The sequence below is a fragment of the Tarenaya hassleriana genome, unplaced genomic scaffold, assembly GCF_000463585.1.
Source record: "Tarenaya hassleriana unplaced genomic scaffold, ASM46358v1 Cleome31, whole genome shotgun sequence".
NCBI classification, from domain to species: Eukaryota; Viridiplantae; Streptophyta; class Magnoliopsida; order Brassicales; family Cleomaceae; genus Tarenaya; species Tarenaya hassleriana.
The window spans coordinates 627546-650344 of NW_010966274.1; the positions used below are offsets into that span (position 1 = coordinate 627546).

Below are 22799 nucleotides of genomic sequence, written 5' to 3' on the forward strand. Positions count from 1 at the left end.
TCATAAATTAGCTTGTGAATTATAATGATATATTTTGTAAGTTTAAATTTTTTTTTTATGGATTTTAACCTATGTTATTATTATAAATATACTGCAATAAAAATAAAAATAAAAAATTGAGAAAGAGGACAGAGTCAGACCAGGTTGTGTGATGTTTGGATGTCCTTAGTGGCCACCAGATGGAGCTGGCCTTCACTCACTTGTTATATATACCCCATAAGTCAGATTTATTTCTCTCTTTTTTCACCTTCAATTTTATTATTTATTTTTAAAAATATGACACGCATTTTAAAAAAAAATGCATATATTCAATGAATACAATGGATTGTATAAATTTATGTATTTTGATTTTTTATAAATATATTTATTTTATCATGAGATTACATTCTATATATATAACGTTTTCAGTATTCGATTTTGATATAATATTTGGTTCAATTATTTTCTATTCCAAAAAAATATGTATTTTGATTCCGATTTTTATTATGAATAAATTTTCAGGGTTTTTTCGGATGCCGGAATATTCAATTTTTATCTTTCGAAGGTTTTTTTAGAATATATATATATATATGAGAGCTTTATAGATTTTGTTAGTAAACCACTGAGATGAAAACGATATGGTATTTATTATATGTGTTATTACACTTTCACTATATCTTATCACAGAATGTTTTATTCTAAAATATACTTTTATTTATTTTTGCAAAGCAATTATTTTCAAAAGTTTCTTACTAAATACGAATAAATGGATAAGATGGAAGAAGACAGGAACCACCCTTCTGTCAAATGGCACAGGAAAGACATAAAAATATGGTAATAATAGTAATATAATTATAATAACTATAATAATTATATAATTATTTTTTAATAAAAAAATAATATAATTATTAAATCGTGAAAATTAGCCAAAAAAAGACAAGAGTGGAAATAGTTCAGAAGGAGCAGAGACAGGAGTGGTATGATGATGTGCGTGTAAAGGAGCTTTTTACAATGGCATTTGCAGAGGCCACTGCATGCAATTATGCCTCTGTCCGATTTTATTTCCATTTTATTTTTTAAATTAATTTTTTTGTTTTTTTTATTTTATTTTAATTAAAAAAAATTGTTTTTTATTTTATTTTATTTATTTAATTACTTTTTTTTCTCCCTCCAATGCTTCAAGTACAACTCCACGGTCTCTCTTGTTCCCCATCTTCTTTTGTGTTTTCCCCATCCTTTCTTCTTACAATTCGTGCTTTATAAAGTAAATTTAAAAAAAAACCTAGAATTTTATAAATATGTAAACTGTTTATGCCTTAGTTTTATATACTCAAGCTGAATTTTGACCCAACTAACTTTTTTTATGTGCTTATTTATTTGTAAATGATATAATTTCTAATTGGTTCCTTATCGATTCATATTTTATATATCGGAGTCAATATTTTCGAGTTTCATCTGGAAACGAGTCTAATGAGTCAACTCGCGGTTCGTCGAGTTCACTCGCAAATTGACACGTTTTTTAAAATGATATATATTTTTATTACTAATTAATTACTCATGTGGATGAAAATGTTGCTAGATTTTCATTTGTGGAACAAACCCAATTTTATATATTGGTATCTTACTCGAATTAGATATTATTTTTTTTAAATCGAATTAAAAATTCAAAGATGATCAAAAGTCAAAATTATTTTTTAAAATCAAATAACAAATAACCGAAAGAAAACATTAGTAAAATCCAAATATAGATACCTAAATATAGCACTAGAGAAGCACAAAAGCATAATGTACGAAAATGTTTAAAGTGGAGATTCTAATTTCTAATAAATAGGATTAGATTTATTGAGAAAATGAAAAGAGAGAAAATGATGATATCAACACACATATACTCGAGTGGATTTTATAATTAAAAAAAACTTTTGTTTATAATTTCCATAAGAAAATAAATCAGCCTTCCTTTTCCTCTTTCTTACATAATCTAAAACATCTCCACGAGAATTAAATCTTTTCTCTCTCTAAAAAAAAGGATAAAACTATAAAAATTTCTAAATTTACAAAATAGTAGAAAACAAATTTTTAAACTTTTCATTTAACAAATTGTTCTTAAATTTATAAAATATGTTATTATAATTCACAAACTTATAAAATATATCATTATAATTTTTAAATTTGTGAATTGGTACCAAAAGAAATTTCGAGATGTTGATCAATAAATCAGTTTAGAAATTATAATAATAATATATTTTAAAAGTTTGTGAATTATAATGACATGTTTTGTACATGCCATGAAAATTGGTTATTTAACGTTCAATTATACATAAAAAAAAAATATCCACAGAGCGTTCTAAAATAAAATATTTATAACAATCAAAATATTTAGGTAAATTCTCACTAAGAAAAAAAAACTCTATTTGTTACTTTATATCTATACTATGATAAGTTTCCATTAAAAAGTTTTCATTTCAATTTCATTTTTGGGTTGGGTTTGGTATATATCTTAGATTATATAAAAAGACCATTGTATCAAATTATAATAAATAAATAAGTAAATAACTATTTAATTAACTTTATTATAACCGGTGGCTAAATAAATTGATAGAGTTAAATTATATACCTAACCAAATTATATTTCTTTCAATTTTGTGTTTTACATTGAATGATTTGTTTTTTAGCTAAATAAATTTAACCGAATACTCGAACCAAACCAAACTGAATAAAATATAATCATAATCAAACTGAAACCGATATAAAAACCGAATAGTTATGAATTTTTTAAATCTATAAAAAATCGAATTTTAGCTAAAACAAATAAAAAATAATCGAATAAACCAAAAATTTATTTGAAAAAATGAATCTTTTGCCAATAAAAAACTGAATTCGAATTGAAATAAAATCGAACCGAAATTGATATAAAAATCGAATGATTATAGTTTTTTATAATCGAAATAATCGAACTCAAATATAACCAAACTGAACTCGATCTGAAATCCTAATAGGGCATTAATACTAATTATTAAATTAACCTGGTTTTTAAAGATCAATTTGGGAAAGGCGTAAAGGACAAAAAGGAAAAGAACGCCATGTATATATCCAAACCATTTGTATGCTCCGGTAAAGTCTCCATCTCCGCAAGACCAAATCAATACACTTTTTCATATTATTATTTATATTTTTATTTATTCCACTCGCAATTTGTCATTTTTGTCATTTTCCTTTCCAATTTCTGAAATTTTTTGCGTGGGAAAAGATTATTGAAAAGCGAATTGTATAAAATATAGAGATGGGTTTTTGGAAAATGTGTAAAGGATGATACTTTTCCGGGGGAGAGCTTGGAGTGAAAGCAAAGGTTTTTTTTTGCCTTTTATTATTTTTCTTTTGTTGAAGCTTTTTCTAATTTCTTCTTTTTTTTTTCATTATAATGTGAGGGAAAAGGTAAATAACTTTCCAATAAAAATTGATATAATTATGAAAATATTCTTTTTGCCGGCAATTAGATTTGTGGATCTATTTTGTAGTTATTGAAATTTAAATTCCAAAATTGTATAAAATAAACTAATGCGTTTTTTGCGTTTTATTTTTTATTCGTATTTATTAATTTCCTGAATAAATTTTTTTTCTAAATCATGTATTGATACAAAAGTATGTTTCTGGTTATTCATAATGAATCTACCAAAACATCCACCACTTAATTGAACATACATACATACATACATACATACATACATACATACATACATACTTACTTACTTACTTACTTATAGACAAGTATGTGCCTGCTTATACATAATGAATCTACCAAGACATACACCACTTAAATGAATCTAAATGTTCACATACATGCATGCATGCATGCATACATACATACATGTATGTGTGTGTTAGAATATAGATAGAATCAAGGTTTCGAATGCATAATCAATGGTCTTACATCATGGACCATGGAAGTTGTCAACATGATCAAAGGTCTCTATACTTCGTATATAAAAAATGGTGTGTGTGTGTGTGTGTGTGAGAGAGAGAGAGAGAGAGAGAGAGAGAGAGAGGCATGAAGGTCAAAAGAGACATCATGGCTTATGTCACGAATTCAACGACGTGGATAATACAAATAAATATGAGCATGAAATAGTTGATGATGATGATGATGTGGTCGATTTAACAATGATTCCCACTTGTGAAAATGTTGCCGGAAATTACTCCACCAATAATCTTTTTACGTTAATCTCAAATGTAATATAAATATTTTGAATTTTTTTTAGGGTTTTCTTTGAGCGCTAGGGTTTTAATGATATCACATGAATTTTAATAAATAAAACGGTTGATTTATTCGTTTTTTTTTTGTGAATTTGCAATTTATTTGTAGATTCCTTTTTCTATCCACATGAATTTCTAATGAAAAGTGTAATGGAAATCATAAATTTTACAACAACACAAATAATAATAACAGAACTAAAAGGTGTATAAAGATCGATCCACATGGATATAAATATAAAATTTATCAAAATTATGCGCGATTAACTATATATATATATAACAAAATCTAAAGAAAATTTATCAAAATAAAGATAATAAATTTATTTTAAGTGAGGCCCATTTCTACAGAAAAGTTATAAATATAAAAACAATTTCCTAAACTAAAATAAAATAGCAAAAAAAATGTTTTTTCTTATCAAATTTATCTTATCAAAGAAAATTTGGTCCCCCAATGTCACTATCCTTTGTTTTATGGTTAAAATTAAAAACAATTTCCTAAACTAAAATAAAATAGCAAAAACAATGTTTTTTCTTAGATTTAGATATATGATAAAAATATAATTATTTGGTTTTATTTGAAATTTCAGAATTAATTTCGGATTCATTTTCTTTATTAAAAATTATTTATCACTATAAAAGGTTTTTAAAATATTATATTCAATTCAAAATCCATCTATCTGTTTAAAAAATTTAAATCCGATAGTTTTTAGATCATAATTACTTTTGAAAAGAATTATATATTATTAGTGTCTTTTTAGTTTTGAATATTCGGATTCATATGACTATTGCATATGAAATTTTAGAGTATCTGATTATTTTATATTGCAAATATTTAGTTAAGATTTGATAAATGAAGGGGAGACACTCCATTTGGTCTGAAACTGAAACAACTTTTGCCTTTATGGGGTGGCTAAAGCGGTGTGGCCCATATCCACCCTTTCACGTCTTGTCTCTTAACCCCCCCTTTTTTTATATTAATTATTAATTATTAATTAATTAAGATGTTAATCGCATTATCTTCTATAATCATTAATCAAGTCCTTTTTGCCATAATGACAAACGGCAACACAAACATCCATGCTTTTTTTTTTGTGTAATTTTAATTTTTTTTATTTTTTATCTCGTACTTTCTTGCTCCTTTGGGTTCTCAAGGTGTTTGTTTGTTTTTTGTTTTTATTTATGTCTTGTCTTTGCCCTAATTACTTGCATTCCCTACTTCAATTAGTACAATTGAAATATTGTTAGGAGACATTAATCACTTTAATAATCCTCTTTTAATGATTATAGTTTTGGTAATAACTCTTTAAAAAAAACAGTTTGGACCTTTCATAACACAAATAACACCTAGATGGAGATAAGACTTTAAATTCCTAAATCTTATGTGATTAACGTTTGTTAAATGATTTCTTTTCCTTGTTAAAAAAAAGTTGTGCATCCATATAACCTATTTGAAGTGCATATGAACCATGATTTGATTCATATCTAGTATAAATTAATTATTCGAATTATTTATTGTTCAATCTAGATCAAAAGAATGTACAATTGAATCTATAAATTTGTATATCGAAATATGAATATTGAAAATAATGTATATAGTAACATGGCTAGTTTTTTTTTTAAAATTGATATATTGGAAGAAAAAAAAGATACATCCATTATTTTTGCTAAGTTTTATTTAAGAACAAAACGAAAATTTTTAAGTGTATGAATTAAGCCTTTCATGCATTGATGATAACATACATATGTTGGAATTACAACAATGTTAAAAACTAAAAATTGCAACAAAAATTAATTATCCATACGTTTAAAAAAATATCTTTATTTTATGTATAGAAAATTACTGTATTGAAACATGCAGAACATTTAACTATTATTAATAATGGATAAATTTGGGAAAAAATATATGAAAAAGTACATTGGAATTCTTAAAACATCACTTGTTTTTTTTTTTTAAAAAATATTCTAAAACTCTATGTGTAAAATTAAAAGTATTAATTAGATTCTTATAAAAAATACTAATTAGATAATGAGATAGGGATAAGACCCATGTCCATATTTTGCAGCTTAGATAATATATATATATATATATATATATATATATATATATATATATATATATATATGCTAATTTGGAAGGTTAGATAGAGGTAGATGATTAGGTCAAAGAAAAGGTTTTGAATGGAATTCAATCAACCTTTTCGCCATGCGCACTCCTCTCCTTCAACACAATTCTTTATTAATTTAAAAAACAAGTCTTTATTTATTTGTTTGTTTGTATGTTTTCAAGAAATTGGATTAAAAAATTGGGTAAAAGTGAAAGTGGTGAATTGTTAAATTTTTTTTTTATAAAAAAAAATCACATACCCACTTCCCAACTACCACAAAGAGGCCAATCTGTTTCTTCCTATTTTGTACCTTTTGTCTTCCCCCTTTTTTTCTCTTGTCTCATTCACTCTCAATACAAGAAATTCAAGCATCCTAAGTTCAATTATCTTTTTTTTTTTTTTTGAGAAATGGAATTTATTCAAATGTTTGAACATGAGAGTATTTATACATCAATTGCTTTTCTTTTCTTATATATATATATAAAGGTTCATAAACAAATGAGGTAAGATAGTTTTGATTTCAAGAGGAATGTGTAAAAAGTTATTGATTTAGAATAGGATTCAAGATATTTGAATTCATGTTGACTTCTAAAGTTAAAATTATCAAAATTAGAATATGCAAGTTGTCAATGGTGAATGGATTAGACGTTAAGAAACGGTAAAGTGTAATGCTTTGAGTATCCCTCAATTTAGTTGATAACCGAATAATTAAATCGATTTGAATCAAATAATATATGATCGTAATTGAATTGAATTCGATAAAAAATATCGTATACTTATGTTTTTATTTTAAATTGAAAAATAAATACGAATTCAACCAAATCCAAATTCAAAAATAGCAAATTTTTTACAAATAATTATTTAATTAAATTTTAACGAATTTAATATAAAATCGAATGGTTATAGTTTTTTTGTTAAATTGAGAGAGAGAGGATTAGGATTCTCTAATTGGAAAACAAGGCTCCACATAAGAAAAGACAAAGAGCAAAGTGATGGATACAAAGGCATATATATTTTTTTATAGCCGTTGGGATGTGATTTCTGAATCTTATAGACATTAAAAGTCTCTAACTTTGAAGCTGGAGACAGCTAAATAGATGAGGGGGCGGTCCATTCTTATTTGACATTTGGCCTCTAATGAATCTTTTGAAATTATTATATCTTTCGAATTTTCTCCCTTTTTTTAAAATTTATTGATAATAAAAATTAAATTAAATAGCTTACCATTTGTCAAGAACAAAGAATAAGATGTTGATTCATTGGGTGTCTCTCTAAAAACATTTAAGATATCCGACTTCTGCGTTCCAATATTTGGATTATTAGAATTGAAATTCAATTATGTATCTAACAAAATATTATCTATACGTCAATTTCCTAAAATAATTAAATTTATTTCGTATTTTTTTAATAAACAATGTATTTTAATTTAAGAAAATAAATTAATATGGTATTTCAAACATACAAATGTCTCGGTTGTAGAGTGTTTAAATTAAATTACTTATATACAAAAGGAAGAATTCCAAATAAATAAATGAATTTGGTCCATTATCATTGAATTCAAATATATTTATAGATTATTTGGTGAAATTCATTTTATAGAAACTTGTTAAAAAAATACGAGAAATTAATTTCCTTGGTGAAATAATAATAGATCATTTTACCGAAAGCCCTCAAGAGTTAATTTGCCAATTTTAGCCTGTGATAGTCTCTGTAATAAGACCACCAAATTTGTATTGATTTGATACAAATTGACCCAAATTATGATATTTATTTACCAATTTGAAAATTGTTATTTACATGACACATTTTAGATAAATTGTGATAATTTTTTTTTTTTTATAGAATTTTAATATTTTTTTTCATGGACCACCCTCTCCAACCAAAGATATCATAATTCAAGGAATCTCCCTCTGTCTGCATATCAAAGTTGGTGATGTTCTTGTCGCCGACCAAAGAGCATTAAAAACCAAAATAGAAACAACTCTCTGACCAAATCTTTTCAACAAATCCCGACCCGACCCGAGCCTCGGCCCGGGAGGGCCCTCGATCACGATGGCCCGCCCGCCCACCCACCCGACCCGTCGTGGTAAATGAATGTGGAGCCAGTGACAGTGAGTCTGAACAATCTTCTTTCCGGACCTTCACTCCTCACATGAACCATTATAAACCCAATTTCCCCCAACCCAATGTTTGATCCCATGGGGAACCACATTTTCAAGAATTGGTGGATTTAGGGTTTAGATCCCCACCAAGGCATTGTGATTCTCACTAGTTTCTGCCATTGCTTAGGGTTTAAAGAATTTTCCTATGTTCAATGGCCGTGGCCGGGGCGAAAACCGTTATGATCCCGGCTACGTTTTCGTCATCGTCGTCGTTTTTTTCTCTCTCGGTATATTTACGGTTTGATGGCAAAGTCATGCTCATTCGCCCTCCGGTAAAGCAAAGCTGATGCTTCGACCCTGCACCCATTTTTGCAAAACGGGGAAGAAGACAGCGATTATGGATGCCGAGAAAGCGGAAGTTATCGATAAGCGAATGAGAAAAGGATCGAGAACGAGAAGATCTTAGTCTTACCACCCGGGATGAACAACGAATCTTCCTTTTGATAGAGCCCAGTTCACCTGTTCAATGCAATTCCTCTTTATCGGTTGTAAAGATCAGAACGAAAAGGCGAAAACAGAGTCGGGTTTTTTGGGAATTATACCTTGTCGGTTCCAAGGGAATTGGCCACGACATGAGTTACATTGTCATCTATTTGTGTCGTGCAGACAGCGCCAAACTGCTCGGCTGTCTGCCACAAGGGATGCAGATGCGGGCTCGCTTCTCCAACCGGGAATACCCGACTGAATACTATCCGACAACCCGACAAGATCTTCCGTTGCTCCGAAGCTAAAATATTTCTCACGTCTGCTTCATCTAACGAAGCGTGAGAGAAGAAATTTTGATGTATTCTCTCTATAACCTGCATATTTACAAATCCATGCAAATGTTCGATGAAAATCGGAAGGAAAACGAGCCAAAAATCTTAACAAACTCTGAAGATAATAACAGAGTCGGACCGCTAACGAAGATGCCAATGTGCCATCCTCTGGTCTCTCGTCGTGATCGATCTCGAGAAGAGAAGGACCCGGAAGCCCAAATTGCCGTCTACTACATGGAAAATATGTATATCTGAAACAAGATAATGCAAAGATTAACATCGAGACCCGGGAATTACAAAAACAAGAACAGTTAAAACGATCGTACCTTTCTACAGCTATTAGATTCATTTTGTTGTGAGGCCAAACCTTGACAGAGTCATCTATGATCACTACAGCCGATTCCATACCCAAAACTCCCTCGAGATCCTTACTCTTCGGAACCCTCTCGTCCCCATCAAAAGGCTCTCCATCGTCGCCTCTCGAGATAACTCGACCGTTAAACAGAACCCCTTTTGGATCGAGCACTTTCGCCATCTTGGTAGCATATAATTTGTTACCCATTGTCGATAAGTGCAACTCATACAGCTTGCTTGCCTGAAACATCGCAGCCAACGTTAAAACAGTGGATCGAAAACCATCAAAACTAGAAACAAAAATGAAAGGATACATCACCTTCTCCAAGAAATTCCAAACCCCGGGTCGTAATTTAGTCCACATTCCCATGTGAGGGAACCGAAAGAGATGTCGATATGGTTTTCCTCGATCTTGCTCTTCCTTCTTTCGCAGTATCTCATCATGGATCGGGTCAACTTCATTGAACTGAAAGTGATTGAAAAAACGGTAATTTAGCAAATCTTAAGACAAGGGTTAGGCGAAACAAGAACGGTGAAACATGAAAGAGGGCGGAAGTCAATACCTTAGCGGAATTAAGAAGGGTGTGATCTAAATCCAAGACGAGACAGAGCTTGCGAGAAGAGAACATTTTCTTTTGTTCCTCTAACCTCCTCGCCCTCTCTCTTTGGATAGCAGCCTTTTGCTTGTCATCGTATCCTTCAAAAAGGTGTTCAACATCTCCCCAACTGTTCACCGAACGGACAGGACCGGTTGCAGCCATTACCGAAGCTGAAACTGAAGTCTGTTTCACATTCGTATCTTTGTCTGTCTGTTTCACATTCGTATCTTTGTCTGTCTTAAACTGTGCAGGAGGAATCTGGGGAGTGGCTGGAGGACTGCTAGCTTGTGAGACTGCAGCCATGTCGGAAATATTTTTCGGGTTTTTGGTGAATTGGGTTGAAATATCTGGCACTTTGCCATTGACAAGATCACTGAAATGTTGCTGCTGATCAAGCTGGGTGATTGCAGGCTTTGTTCCAGAAGTAGGGTTTTCACTTGCTTTGAGGTGCTTTTCCAGTAAATTCCCGGTCGTTTGAAGAGTATCTCCATGCAGAATACGTCGAGGATCTCGTGGTTTCATGCGTATTTTCCCCGATTCATTCTGAAACACACGTAATATCAGTTACTTGCCAGTGATCGGTTCAACGAAAAATGTTTTAAAATCTGCAAATCTACAAGCAAGCCATAGTAATTTTCAGCACAAGGATACTACTCACTAAGGGGATGGCTTGAGATGAATCTTGATTCACTCCTCCGGGCTTTGACAGATTAGCTAAGGGTACACTAACTGGTTGTACCGAAGAACCGGGAAGTTGAGCTGCTCTTCTCGGATCCGTTGGCTTCTTGGGCGGACTATCGATTAATCTCTGCCTTTCTCCCATCTTAAGGAGCTTCAATAACGCTGCAGGATTATCGGCAATTTCCTTCAAAAGAGATGGTAAGGAGCTGGAAACACCATTGCAGGGCATGAAATTTCTTGTCATAATCGTTGCTCTGTTTTCCATTGTCATGGCGTTGGATTTTGCTTTCGGGTCGGATGGCACATCCGTAACATTTTCATGATTTTCCAATCCGTTCTTTTGCTTTTTCCAAGCAGGACCATCGACGAGAGGCTCATCAGCAGCTTTCACTTTTCTTGAGCTGATGAAACTTCCAGAAGGTTCCACTTTATACACATTCCCAACATCGTTCGAAGAATTCTGATTAGTCGGTAAAGCAGCAGCACCATCAGGTCTTGCAAACCGAAGTCTCGGGTCTCGGCTCTTTGCAGAAGGTCTCACAGTCAGATCAGATGTAATTTTTGTCCCGGGCAGGTTTCTAGCATTGGAATTAGATGGCAGAGGAACATTGTTCCCAGAAATCACGGGTCTTCCAGGCTTTGAACTCGTGACAAAAGAGCTAGAAACCTCTCCACCGATATCGCCATTGCCATTACTGGAGTCTTCTGATGGTGTCGGACTTGGAAGATCATCGGTCCGGAATAACGGGTTACGGCCAAACTTGTGCTGATAGCTAGAAACTGCTTTGATGGCCTCACTCTCATACGGGTGTACTTTAGCATCACCAAAGGCTTGCCCTTCTTTACCGACATGAATACCTACTTTGACCACAACGGGTAAACACGGTGTTGATTCCCTTGTCGGTGAGGGAAGGCTGTCTATATCATGCTCCTTATGAAGGTCTAGCAGAGGAAGCAAAGGCATTCTACTTCTTAAATAAGAGGTTCCTCGTTTTGAAGCTTCCGACCAAACGTTATTGGCGTTAGCAGAATCACTAACACCAGAAGGAACCACACTGCCGAAACTTGATGCAATAACACCATTATCTTTTTGAGTAATTCCATCAATGGCCATCCCTTCTTCCTCCTTATTGCCAGTTCCAGCACAAAGAGCACCGGGGGAGAAGCTTATAGACTGACCTTAACAAATGACCTATTCATTTCAAAATTGTCAATTCTACCCAATTTTCGCCACCGCTAGTATTATTTTACAATACACATTTGAAAATTAGCATATAGAATATAAGTATTTTTTTGTGTAAAAATTACCCCTACAAACCCTAAATATGGGTAAAAATTACCCCTACAAACCCTAAATATGGATTGGTTTCATCAAAAAACTACCACTCTTTCTTCTCGAGCTTTGAAGTGCAGAGGAAAGTTTTCATCTTTCTGGCCATCGGCATTCAAACCAGAGGAACCCACCTCTTTGATTTGGTTAGACGAGAGATACCGAGAAAAATGGCTCTTCACAATCGAAAGCAACCTGGACAGGAGAGGAAAAAACCGATATGAATGGCCAAAACATTCAGGCGTGCAAGACCAAGTGTAGTGGAAGAGCAACACATCACAAACCTTGACATAGTCTCTTTGTTCAGCTCCTTGGAGATAATGTTCATGGAGCAGAACACCTGAAAACGACAAAGGATTAGATTCAGACATCATCAATGTGGAAGGAATTGGAGCATTAGATACAATAATCGGACCAGAGAGATGCTGAGTTAACCATACAGAGTTTACAGTTTCAAGTGCAGCAAACGACAGTTGAATTAGAGTATCCCTCTTTGGGAAATCATCGTTTTCTGAAACCAGTTCCTGCAGAGACTCCAAAGCTCCCAAAAGTTTGGAACAAACTCCTCCAAATGCTCTGTAAGAAAAAGGACAAAGGATCAAACTCCATAACCCACCAACCAATGGTTCAATTTCATCAAGATGTTATTGCCAAGACTTACGCATGCGCTTCTACCAGAGACGTACTTTCCAAAACAGCACGAATCAGTTTCACTCTGTTCTCTAAATCTTTCTCCTTCGTGTCTGTCTGAACAACATTAGCAACGGCTCCTGATACTGGTTTGGTCTGAATCCCTACAACACCCAGCTTATCATCAATTGGGACAGAATCCAAATCGATTTCACCTTCCTCCAATTCACCTTCCTCTCTCTCATTATCCTCACTGTCATCAATCGCAATCTTATCACCCTCTTTGATCCTGCTCTGTGACGATCCTTTCTCGTTTTCAGATCCGATTTCCATTCCCATTGCTTCGTTGAGGGATTTGTTCTGCACAGCTTGAGCCCAAGCAAAGTTGTACAGACCAGAAGCTGCGTACCCACGATAACCTGGGTACTTGGTAAGCAGATCACGCATCGTCCAAACCCTAGGGTTACTGCCATTACTTCCTCTTGCTCCGATGTTGTTTCCTCCTCCGCCGGCAGCCGCAATCGCCGCCGGAGATGACGAAGTCCTCCCCTGCTGCCTGACGAAATCGTCTTCGGAGATTTCCTCCACCGACGCTGCATCGGAGATTTCGCCTTCCTCTACATCCGCCATTACCACGCTCTCATCATCCTTGCCCATTCCAATTAGGGTTCTAGAACAGCCGGATCCAGCAACAAACATGCAATCCGAAGAAAACCCAGCAAAAAAATGCGACACTTGTTACGGATCGAGGGTTCCGTAAACAAATCGATCAGAAACCAAAACGAATTAGGGTTCTATAGAATTATCACAATCCATGCGAAGGAATTTTCAAAAAATTCAAATTCCCGATCCGAGATCTAGCAATCCCGGAGGCGAATTTTCAAGTTTTATTCGTTTCCTTTCCAGATTTCGAAATTATTATTATTTTTTCCTTTAGCTTAAACAGAGAGGAATTCGAGAGACGAAGAACAGAGAGATGAAGGCAGGAACGAGAGATTATAAATATGATATATAAGGAGGAGACCATGAGAATCTAGGAAAGGTATTATAAGAATAAATCTGGACCGTACACGTCAGCAATCCCAGGATGCGATGGAGAGTGTCGCGTCAGCAAGGGCAATTATGTCATTGCAACGTGTGATGCAAACTAAAAGAGAGGCGTTGGTGGAGGGAGGAGAAGAGTTGGTGGAAGAAGTAAATTACCGTTTTGGACATCTGTTTTTCTGTGGAAGACAAAAACCTCGGGTTGGTACAGATTTGGACAAAATTCCAGTTTCGTGTAGATGTCTCCTGAAGTGAGGGTAAATATGTCATTTCATGTTCTCGTTAAGATTTACTATTGTACTTTTGTAATCACCACGTGGAAATTTGGTACGGCCTTCTTTTTTATTTTTTATTTTTAATTTTTAGATTTAGTAAAAACTTTGTTAAAGGTAGATGTCGTGGACTTTTCCGTATTTGATTTGGGTTCGTTTTTGTTGTAAAAATATATATTAATCGAATTATTATATAGTTTGATTCGGTTTTAGTTTTTATTAAAAATAAATTATATTTTTTTAATTTGATTCGATTCAATTTTAAAATTTTGATTATCTAAAAAAAATATGGTTCAAAAATTTTAAACAATTTAGATCATAAATGATATTAAATTTTTGATTCGATACCGTTAAATTTTAAAAAACCATACCGAAATGTCCTAACCCTAAATAATATTCTCATCTTCCAACACTCAACAGTCAACTTCATCAAAAAAATAATCTAAAGTTAAAGATTGAATTATTAACGCAAATTCATTGCGTTAATAGACGAATGTCCGAAATTATCGGATCGATACTTGAAAATCGATTTTTTTTTAATAAAAGAAAAATAATTGCAAAAGAGACCCTTACTTTTATCTTACCTTAACAAATGACCTATTCATTTCAAAATTGTCAATTCTACCCAATTTTCGCCACCGCTAGTATTATTTTACAATACACATTTGAAAATTAGCATATAGAATATAAGTATTTTTTTGTGTAAAAATTACCCCTACAAACCCTAAATATGGGTAAAAATTACCCCTACAAACCCTAAATATGGATTGGTTTCATCAAAAAACTACTTAGCTTCACCATACACTATACATCACATATCTTTACATGAATCTCTAATACATTAAGCAATGAACTAATCCACCTCTAATCATATACGAGCTCGGAGATTCTTTCGAAACCCCGAGACCTTCTTCGTGGTCGATATCCCGATTCCATTCTTGAAAACGCCCGAGAAGCTCGCCCGAGTGAACGCCGCATCATTCTCCTCCTCGGTGCAGTCTCTTTCAGGATTCAAACTCTTAGCTGTACTTCTCCTGCTCAAGCTTTTTCACCACGGCGTTTTTCTCATCCTCGGAAAGGGAATTGAACGTGAAAACAGACTTGTCTCCGATATCATCCTTCCAAAAGAAGAAAAAAAAACGAATGTCACGCAGTTTATACAAAGCTAAGGTCTCTAGAACCGAGTTCCGATACATTACCTTAACGGGCTGCGTGAATTTTCGCCCGGAAAACACCACAAAGAGAGCCATCCAGGTTCCTAGCAAGCCGAGCTTTACCCCGTCGTCCATTAAACCCGTCTGCAAGTTTCAGTAAGCCCCCGTGAAGACGTTTTTTACTCTCCTCTTCTCGGGAAAAAATCCGAGAAACTGGATTATATGATATGGGTTATTCACCGATATGTTAAAAACAAGATCTTTAGACTGAAAAAAAAAACCCTAGCTTACCAGATGGCCGAGAAGAACTGCAGGTATGATGAATGTAAGAATACCGGCTTCAAGTTTCCCGTAGCAGAGGCCTGCGCAAGAAAAAACCGCAATCCAAGGAAAGATCATTACACTAAAACATCTGAGCTTAGTTTTGAATTGTACAGAGAATTCACAAACAGAATTGAGCAAATTTATCTGATGTCATTGAGGAAGAATGAATTTCTGAGTTCAAGTACATCTAAGAAACAAAGCAACATATCAACAAACTTACACTAAACCAAACCGATAATTTTCTTCCGAACTAAACCGGAAAATACCAAAGATAAACCAAACCACGTATTCTAATACACAGCACTACACGAAAATCACATTGTTTCCGGCGTTTGATTCTACCTTCTTTGAAGACGAGCCCTGTAAGGGCGGCGAAAAGGGGACCGACAAACCAAACGGCCGTCGGGTTATCAACGACATACTGTACCAAGCTATAACCAGCTGGTCTTGCAAGCATTGTGTACGTTGCGAAAGAACCGATAAACCCGAGTGCCCAAAATGCCTGAAGAGTCCTCTTGATCTCGGTCACGTATATATGAATCAGAAACAATGACAGACCCAACCCACTGGCTCCAGCCAGGCAAAGAAAGTCATGATTTTGCTTGATCACTTCACTCAAGGAAGAGTTTTCAGGTAGAAAGGCAGATGAAGAAGCAGCTACAAACGATGCAGCAGCAGTCACCAGTCCTGATCTGTACAGAATCACCTGAAAGAAACCCATGAGAAATTGCAAATCTTTTACCATTCAGGATTCAGCTGTTAAACCAAGAAATTCTCTAATCAATCCATCAATCCAACAACGACCCATTTCTAGATGAACAAATTGGGTTAAACCCATCAAACTTTTCAACTCAACTGGGGACAATCAAGAACTGCCCGATTCACCTAAGGGACAGCCAAGCGGGAAAAAGGGGGAAAGATCGAAACTTTCGAGGATCAAAATGAAGCAACCGACAGAAATTCTTAGACAAAACCCTAAACATGGAACCGAATTGAATCGGTGAAGGAGAAGAAGCGAGTGATTTTACCTCTCTAACGTCGGAGGGCTCAATGGTCCATGGACCATAAACGCCTTGATAAACGGTTCCATCAACCGAAGAACCCTGAGAGCCATCACTCTGCGCTCTGTACTTCAACCGCCGGCGCCTCGCCAGGAACGCCGGAGATTGCTCGGCCGTCGATTTGGGGAGATGGGTCGGTGGCCGGAAAAGGGTCGTCGACAACAAGCGCGCAGCCATGATACTTGTTCGGTCCGATGGCTTTGGGTTTGTTGGATTCGTGCAATGATACCGAAAGAATGCTAAAAAAAAATTTGTGGTTATTAACATATTATCCTTTTTTTGGTCGGAAAATATCATATAATATTATAATAAACGACATATGATTTTAAATAAAAATAAATTTTAGAATGTTACATTCCTCTTGGAAATGGCTTTTGTTCCTCATCTTTCAATATAAAGTAGAAACTTTTGAATTATTATATTTTAAACAAATTCAAACTCTTCATGATTCTCAATAATTTATTTATAATACATTAACATAAAGTGAAGAAATTAAGTGATGAGAAGGTTCATTTTTTCACACACACACACACACACATATATATATATATATATATATATATATATATATATATATATATTTATTATATTTTTCAATTTGTGAAAATCTCGCAACGTTGTCGCATTCCGATTAAATAATTTCTTCAATTAGAAGGCTCACTTTTTTTTTCTTTTTCAATTTATGGTATATCACAGAAGAGGAATGCATATACCCTTGAAGGCTTGAAGGGATTTTACCTATTAATTTTTACGTTGGTTTTGTTCTTAAAGCAATGAATTTTCTACTGTGAAATTTATGGATATATTAATGGGGTAATCTTATGATAATCCCTCATAAAATATATATATATATATATTCAAAATTACTAGATTTTCTAGTATGATAGTTTTATGTTTTTACTTCACTAATTTTCGTGTGAAATTATGTAAGCACCCAAAAACCGGATATGTACTTTATTTAGATAAATATTTAAAAATTTTAAAATATGGAAAACACAACTATACAGTGATTTTTTATTTAGAAAAAATAAAAATTTGAAGTTTTTTTCTTTGTTTTACTTTACTTTTATTTTTAGAAATTCTCTAGATATGATATGAGGGTCATTTTATTTTTAGAAATAATTAAACACAAAAACGACGTCGTTGACATTCTCTCTATCATCGTCTACACTCTCTCTCTCATCTCTCTCTCTCTGCAAATGCGTTTTCGTCGTCCTTAGAACTAACAACAATGGCGAATGTATGTATCTATATATATATCGTATAATTGTGTATATATATAGTTTTTTTATTCTTTTTTATAAATGATTAATTTAAATCAAAGTAAACAAAAATGAAACACATGTTTTCATAAGTATATATGTCTTAGAACTCGTTTTCTTGGTACCATGTTGTCTGTAATATTATAACTCATGATTTCATAAAATTTTGTATATATATATATATATATATATATATATATATATGTGAAAAACATTTGTATTTTATTCTTTGGTGACACACGAAAGATCGGATTAAAAACTAACAAACAATCACAAAATCAAGAAAAACAAGAGAAACCTCGAAAATTTAAGATTTGTGATTCTCTATTATTTACAAAAATAGACAAACGATTTGAGTCGAAAACGAATTGACTCGGTACAATCTGAGCAGATCGAGTCAACCCGTTTCAAATCACTACCAAAAATTTATTTATTTATTTTAAATAAACGGATTTCTACCATGAAATATATACAAAATATTACCTATGAATAAACCTAATTTTGCCGCTTCTCACATGGATCGACCTAATTGTCCCTCGAACCCGATTTTCCGGCCAACATTTTAAGGTTAGATATAAATGGTTCAATATTTTTTGTCTTTTAACTAGATTTAGGAGCGAGCCAGGATTTGTCTAAATATATACGGTTTAAAGGTATCGGTTTATATTTAAACGTCACATAATGAATATTAATCTTGTAACAAAAAAAACGGTGTCCTTTTACCCAACAGTTGGTGGTCCAGTGGCTGAGAGATGACAAAGTCATCCTCAAAGTCTTGGGTTCGATTCCACTGGTGGAGAGGGATGTAATTTCTGGACTAAAATGGTATATATATAAAGACTGGTCCCGGGCCTAAGGTGGATATAGTCGGTAGGGGTGACCATTTCGGGTTTCGGTTCGGTTTTCGATTCGGTTATTTCGGGTTCGATTATTTCGGTTATAAAAAAATCATATCCAAACGGTTATATAGATTTAATCGGTTCGGTTCAGTTCGGTTTCGGTTCGGTTCGGTTCGGTTTTTTCATAATAAAATTATTATATTTTCCGGTTTATTCGGTTCGGTTTTAGATCGGTTCGGTTCGGTTATGATATATTTTTTTTAAAAATTTATTAATCCTACATAAATTTCAAAATATCTATTTAAATAAATATACAAAATGATTAATCATGTAAAAATAAAATTATAAAAAAATCTAAAAACTAGGATAAAAGTTAGGATAAAAGTTAAAAACATTACATTTTATGGTTTATTGGGTGAAATATATAAGGTTAAAAGTGAAGTATAAAAAAATAATACTAATAATAATGAGAATAAAAATTAAAATATTTAAAAAATTCAATAACCGTTCGGTTAACCGCGGTTATTCGGTTATTAACCGAACCGAACCGAACCCGAAAGGTTATTCAACTTCCTCAACCGTTCGGTTATTAAGCAAATAACCGAACTGAACCGACTTATTCGGTTCGGTTCGGTTCGGTTATTCGGTTAATAACCGAAGTGGCCACCCCTAATAGTCGGGTCGAAGGCCCGAGGAACCATCCTGGTTATAAAAAAAAAACGAAATCGAAATCTGATCTTAAATGAATCCTAATATTATATAAAAATCAACAGATGTTATTTAAAAAAAATAAAAATACAAAATAATCGAACTAAATCTGAATTAAAAATTTGAAAATGGTTATTAAATACTGCGGTGATGGACCACCTATATCTAAATTTTTCTTGGGTGACTTCAATACACTTTCTTGGCTATACAATTGTTTATCATATACTACAAAAAAAATATATATATATTTTTTTAAAAAAGAAATATTATTTTTCTTCATTACACAACCGATAACTGTACATTAGTTGTGAGAAAATTCTAGTAGTAGGCGGCTCGTAGTTTTGGCTTTTAGTGAAAGAGAAGCCGTTTCAGATGACCTTTGTGTGTTTGACTCTTGTTTTGTCTTTTTGCTCACACTATACATAAACACGTGTTTTCTTCCATTTTTTTATGGTACAAGGCCACATTTTAATTTAACAAAAAAAAAATGGATATTGATAGCAGAAAAATAAATAAATGGAATTTAAATTTTTCAAAAAAATATAGTTTTTTTTTTAATTTATTATCCTGAAGTTTCAATCATTTAGAGTTTAATTTCATTAAAGTTTTTAGGAGACGTTTAAAATTTAATTCCATTATGTTTTAAAAAAATTCAGGATTATATTAGGAAGGATTCCTATATTTATTTGGAAACTTTAAAATTAGTATATTTATTTGAGATATTTTTTTATAAGTTTGTTTATTAATATGTGATTTTCTGTAATTTAATCGTATCATTACAACGATTAAAACGAGTTCACTTGTTAACACATTTTCGCCGAAGCAATCTTCATATATCAAATTTTGGTTATTTTTAAATTCAAAATCATTAGATTTAGTTGAGTTATACCAATTTCAATTTTATGTCAGATTTTTAACATGTTTTAAATTTTGGTCAGATTTACATTCGATTCTAATTAAAAAAAAACATATTTTAAGCTATCTTTTACCGGCTTTATTTGGAAAAAATATTATATATATTTAGTTTTAAATTTAAATTGATTTTCAATGTCTTATCATCGAATTTTGCTACCCCTTTTTATTGAAATTAAATTCATACAAAATTGGGAATTATGTATACAACTGCATGAATTTGATAATCCTATGTATATTGAATGGGGAAGGTTTTTTTTTTTTTTTTTTTTTTGCGTTTTGATTCAGCAGTGACACAAATCTAAATGAGACCCAAAAAAAAAAACAAGAATCTCTACAAAAACAAATACAGATTCCGCTATTTACGACAAATGGGTTTTCTGATTCTGTTCTTAGATTTCGATTTCGATTTCGATTGAACCTTACGAGGTTTGGCGCTTGAATCATCTTCAGACATCAATGGACGAGACTGATGATTCTTCTCTTTGCTGCTTCTTCTCTTCATCACCAGAAACTTGGAGACTCTTGCCCTTGTCTTTGTCTTCGTCTCCTTTATCGTTTCCAATTTAGGTTTCCATGTACGTGAACCCACGAGCTGAGCGTAATCTTTCTGCAACTGAACCGTCGTACAAACCCTACTGTTCCGTACATCTTCTTCGTCTTGTACGGCTTTGTCGCCTCCCTCCATTATCAGCTCCGACAAGAAATCTTCAGACACGCGGATTCTCAGCGACCCGTTTGACCCTTTCTGTATCTGGAAAGGTTGGCGATGATTCCTCGAAGATCTTCGGTTTCTGATGAGAACGCCGTCGTTTTTAGGGTTCTTGTTCAAGGCGGAGATGGCGACGAAGGAGAGAGCGTTCTGGAAGAAACTGGAGGGGAGAAGGAAGTAGTTGTGCCCCGGCTCAAGCCTGTCGGATTCCGACAGCGAAGGCGTTCTCTGGCCGATGAACAGAGAATCCGACCGACACACCATGTGCTTGGGGAAATCTCTCATGAGCTCCGAGGCGTCGACCGGCCGGTCGTAGATCTCGAACGAGCCGTCGGATCTGACGAGCTTGATGATTTTCCGGCGACGGGTTATGTCGGAACGGCAGGCTTTGGTCGGGAGACAGAGCCAGAACGACGGCGAACTGTGCAATCTCACCAGAAGCTTCGTGATCTTCGCGATGTTGTTGAACTTTTCACGACCCATTTATCTCTGGATTCAGGGTTTTACAGATTAGGGTTTATGGCTGAATCTTCCGAGGGAGATCATGAAATTTTGATGCCTTTGAGATCTTGGCTTTGAGCTCTGAAGAAACAGAAATGGAGTTTTGCCTTTGAGGGCATGTATATACATAATGTATGTGTATATATATATGTGTGTGTGTCTGCGTCAATTAACAAGGATATGGTCCAACTTGTGTGTTTTAATGGTGATTAAGTTTACTAATTATTAATTAAGAACGCCGTGGCACATTGTTGAACTCTAGGGAAACAAATAATTTTAAAAAATAAATAAATAAATTATAAATTATTAGAAAGAAGACCGGAAAAAGAAACTCATTGAGTGTGCTTTTTGGAAAATTCTTACATATGATGTGTTGTCTTCTTTTTTATTTTTTATTTTTTTTTATTTTTTGGTCTTAAGGTCTTAGGATTAAATGTTATACTCAACATTAAAGGATCACGTTTAAGGAAAAGGAATATCCTATTTTAATAATAATTTGATAATAATAATAATAATAATAATAACCCAAAATCTAAATCTAGCAGTTTGAAAAGCTTTGAAAAACGGTATTAGAGTCAATGAGACTATTCCAAACTCCTAAAGTCCTACTAATACACCCTCAAACAGTATTTCACTTATAAAATAAATAAATAAACAAAGTAGCATAAATAAGTGGAAAAAAATAAATAAATGAGGCATAAATTAAATTATATAACATGGAAAAAAAAAACTTTAAAAAAGCTAGGAAACTTGAATACTAAGTCCCCACTCTTAGTTTATATATACACATCACCTTTTTCTACTTATATCATTAGCAAATTCTAATGCATACCAACTCTAAAATATAACAAATTTATTAAGATTAAATAAAACATATAAAAAAAAATAGAATTTTATTTGCGGCAAATAAAATTATGGATTTCTTTGCATGCTAAGTTTGATACAAGTTTAAGAGAGTTGTTGACATATTTGGTAATGACGTGGAATTGTATAAGCCAAAGTATAGAGTATAGTTCTCGACATATTTATTTATTTATTTGTTTAAAAAATGAATAATTATGGAAGTTGAGGGAATGCAAATTCCATGAAGTGTGCGGTCATAGGATGATATAACCAGACGGGTAAAGCTTTACTTCCTATTTCCTAAGCCGTTTGGTCTAC

General features: G+C 33.1%; 3 protein-coding genes across 4 annotated transcripts; all 3 read right to left on the reverse strand.

Annotated features, from left to right (window-relative positions):
* Positions 1–8597: 8597 nt before the first annotated feature.
* LOC104820684 (RNA polymerase II C-terminal domain phosphatase-like 3) lies at positions 8598–13815 on the reverse strand. Its single transcript, XM_010551243.1, has 12 exons — positions 12881–13815; positions 12660–12795; positions 12504–12559; positions 12273–12414; positions 10867–12063; positions 10173–10751; positions 9929–10075; positions 9582–9850; positions 9395–9506; positions 9040–9297; positions 8910–8956; positions 8598–8794 (listed from the first exon to the last, which is right to left on the reverse strand). The coding sequence occupies exons 1-12, from the start codon at positions 13546–13548 to the stop codon at positions 8731–8733; spliced, it is 3675 nt and encodes a 1224-aa protein (XP_010549545.1). The 5' UTR covers positions 13549–13815; the 3' UTR covers positions 8598–8730.
* Positions 13816–14843: 1028 nt separating this feature from the next.
* On the reverse strand, positions 14844–16968 carry LOC104820536. 2 transcript variants are annotated; one of them, XM_010551009.2, is made up of 5 exons: positions 16672–16958; positions 15986–16349; positions 15611–15681; positions 15365–15463; positions 14844–15283 (listed from the first exon to the last, which is right to left on the reverse strand). In XM_010551009.2, the coding sequence occupies exons 1-5, from the start codon at positions 16879–16881 to the stop codon at positions 15185–15187; spliced, it is 843 nt and encodes a 280-aa protein (XP_010549311.1). In that variant the 5' UTR covers positions 16882–16958; the 3' UTR covers positions 14844–15184. The 2 variants fall into 2 exon arrangements, with proteins under 2 accessions (XP_010549311.1, XP_010549312.2); XM_010551010.2 differs by lacking the exon at positions 14844–15283 and having other exon boundaries at positions 15442–15532; positions 16672–16968.
* A 3698-nt stretch (positions 16969–20666) lies between these two features.
* Positions 20667–21805, reverse strand: LOC104820537. The gene has a single exon (XM_010551011.1). The coding sequence runs from the start codon at positions 21618–21620 to the stop codon at positions 20784–20786; it is 837 nt and encodes a 278-aa protein (XP_010549313.1). The 5' UTR covers positions 21621–21805; the 3' UTR covers positions 20667–20783.
* Between the last annotated feature and the right edge of the window lie 994 nt (positions 21806–22799).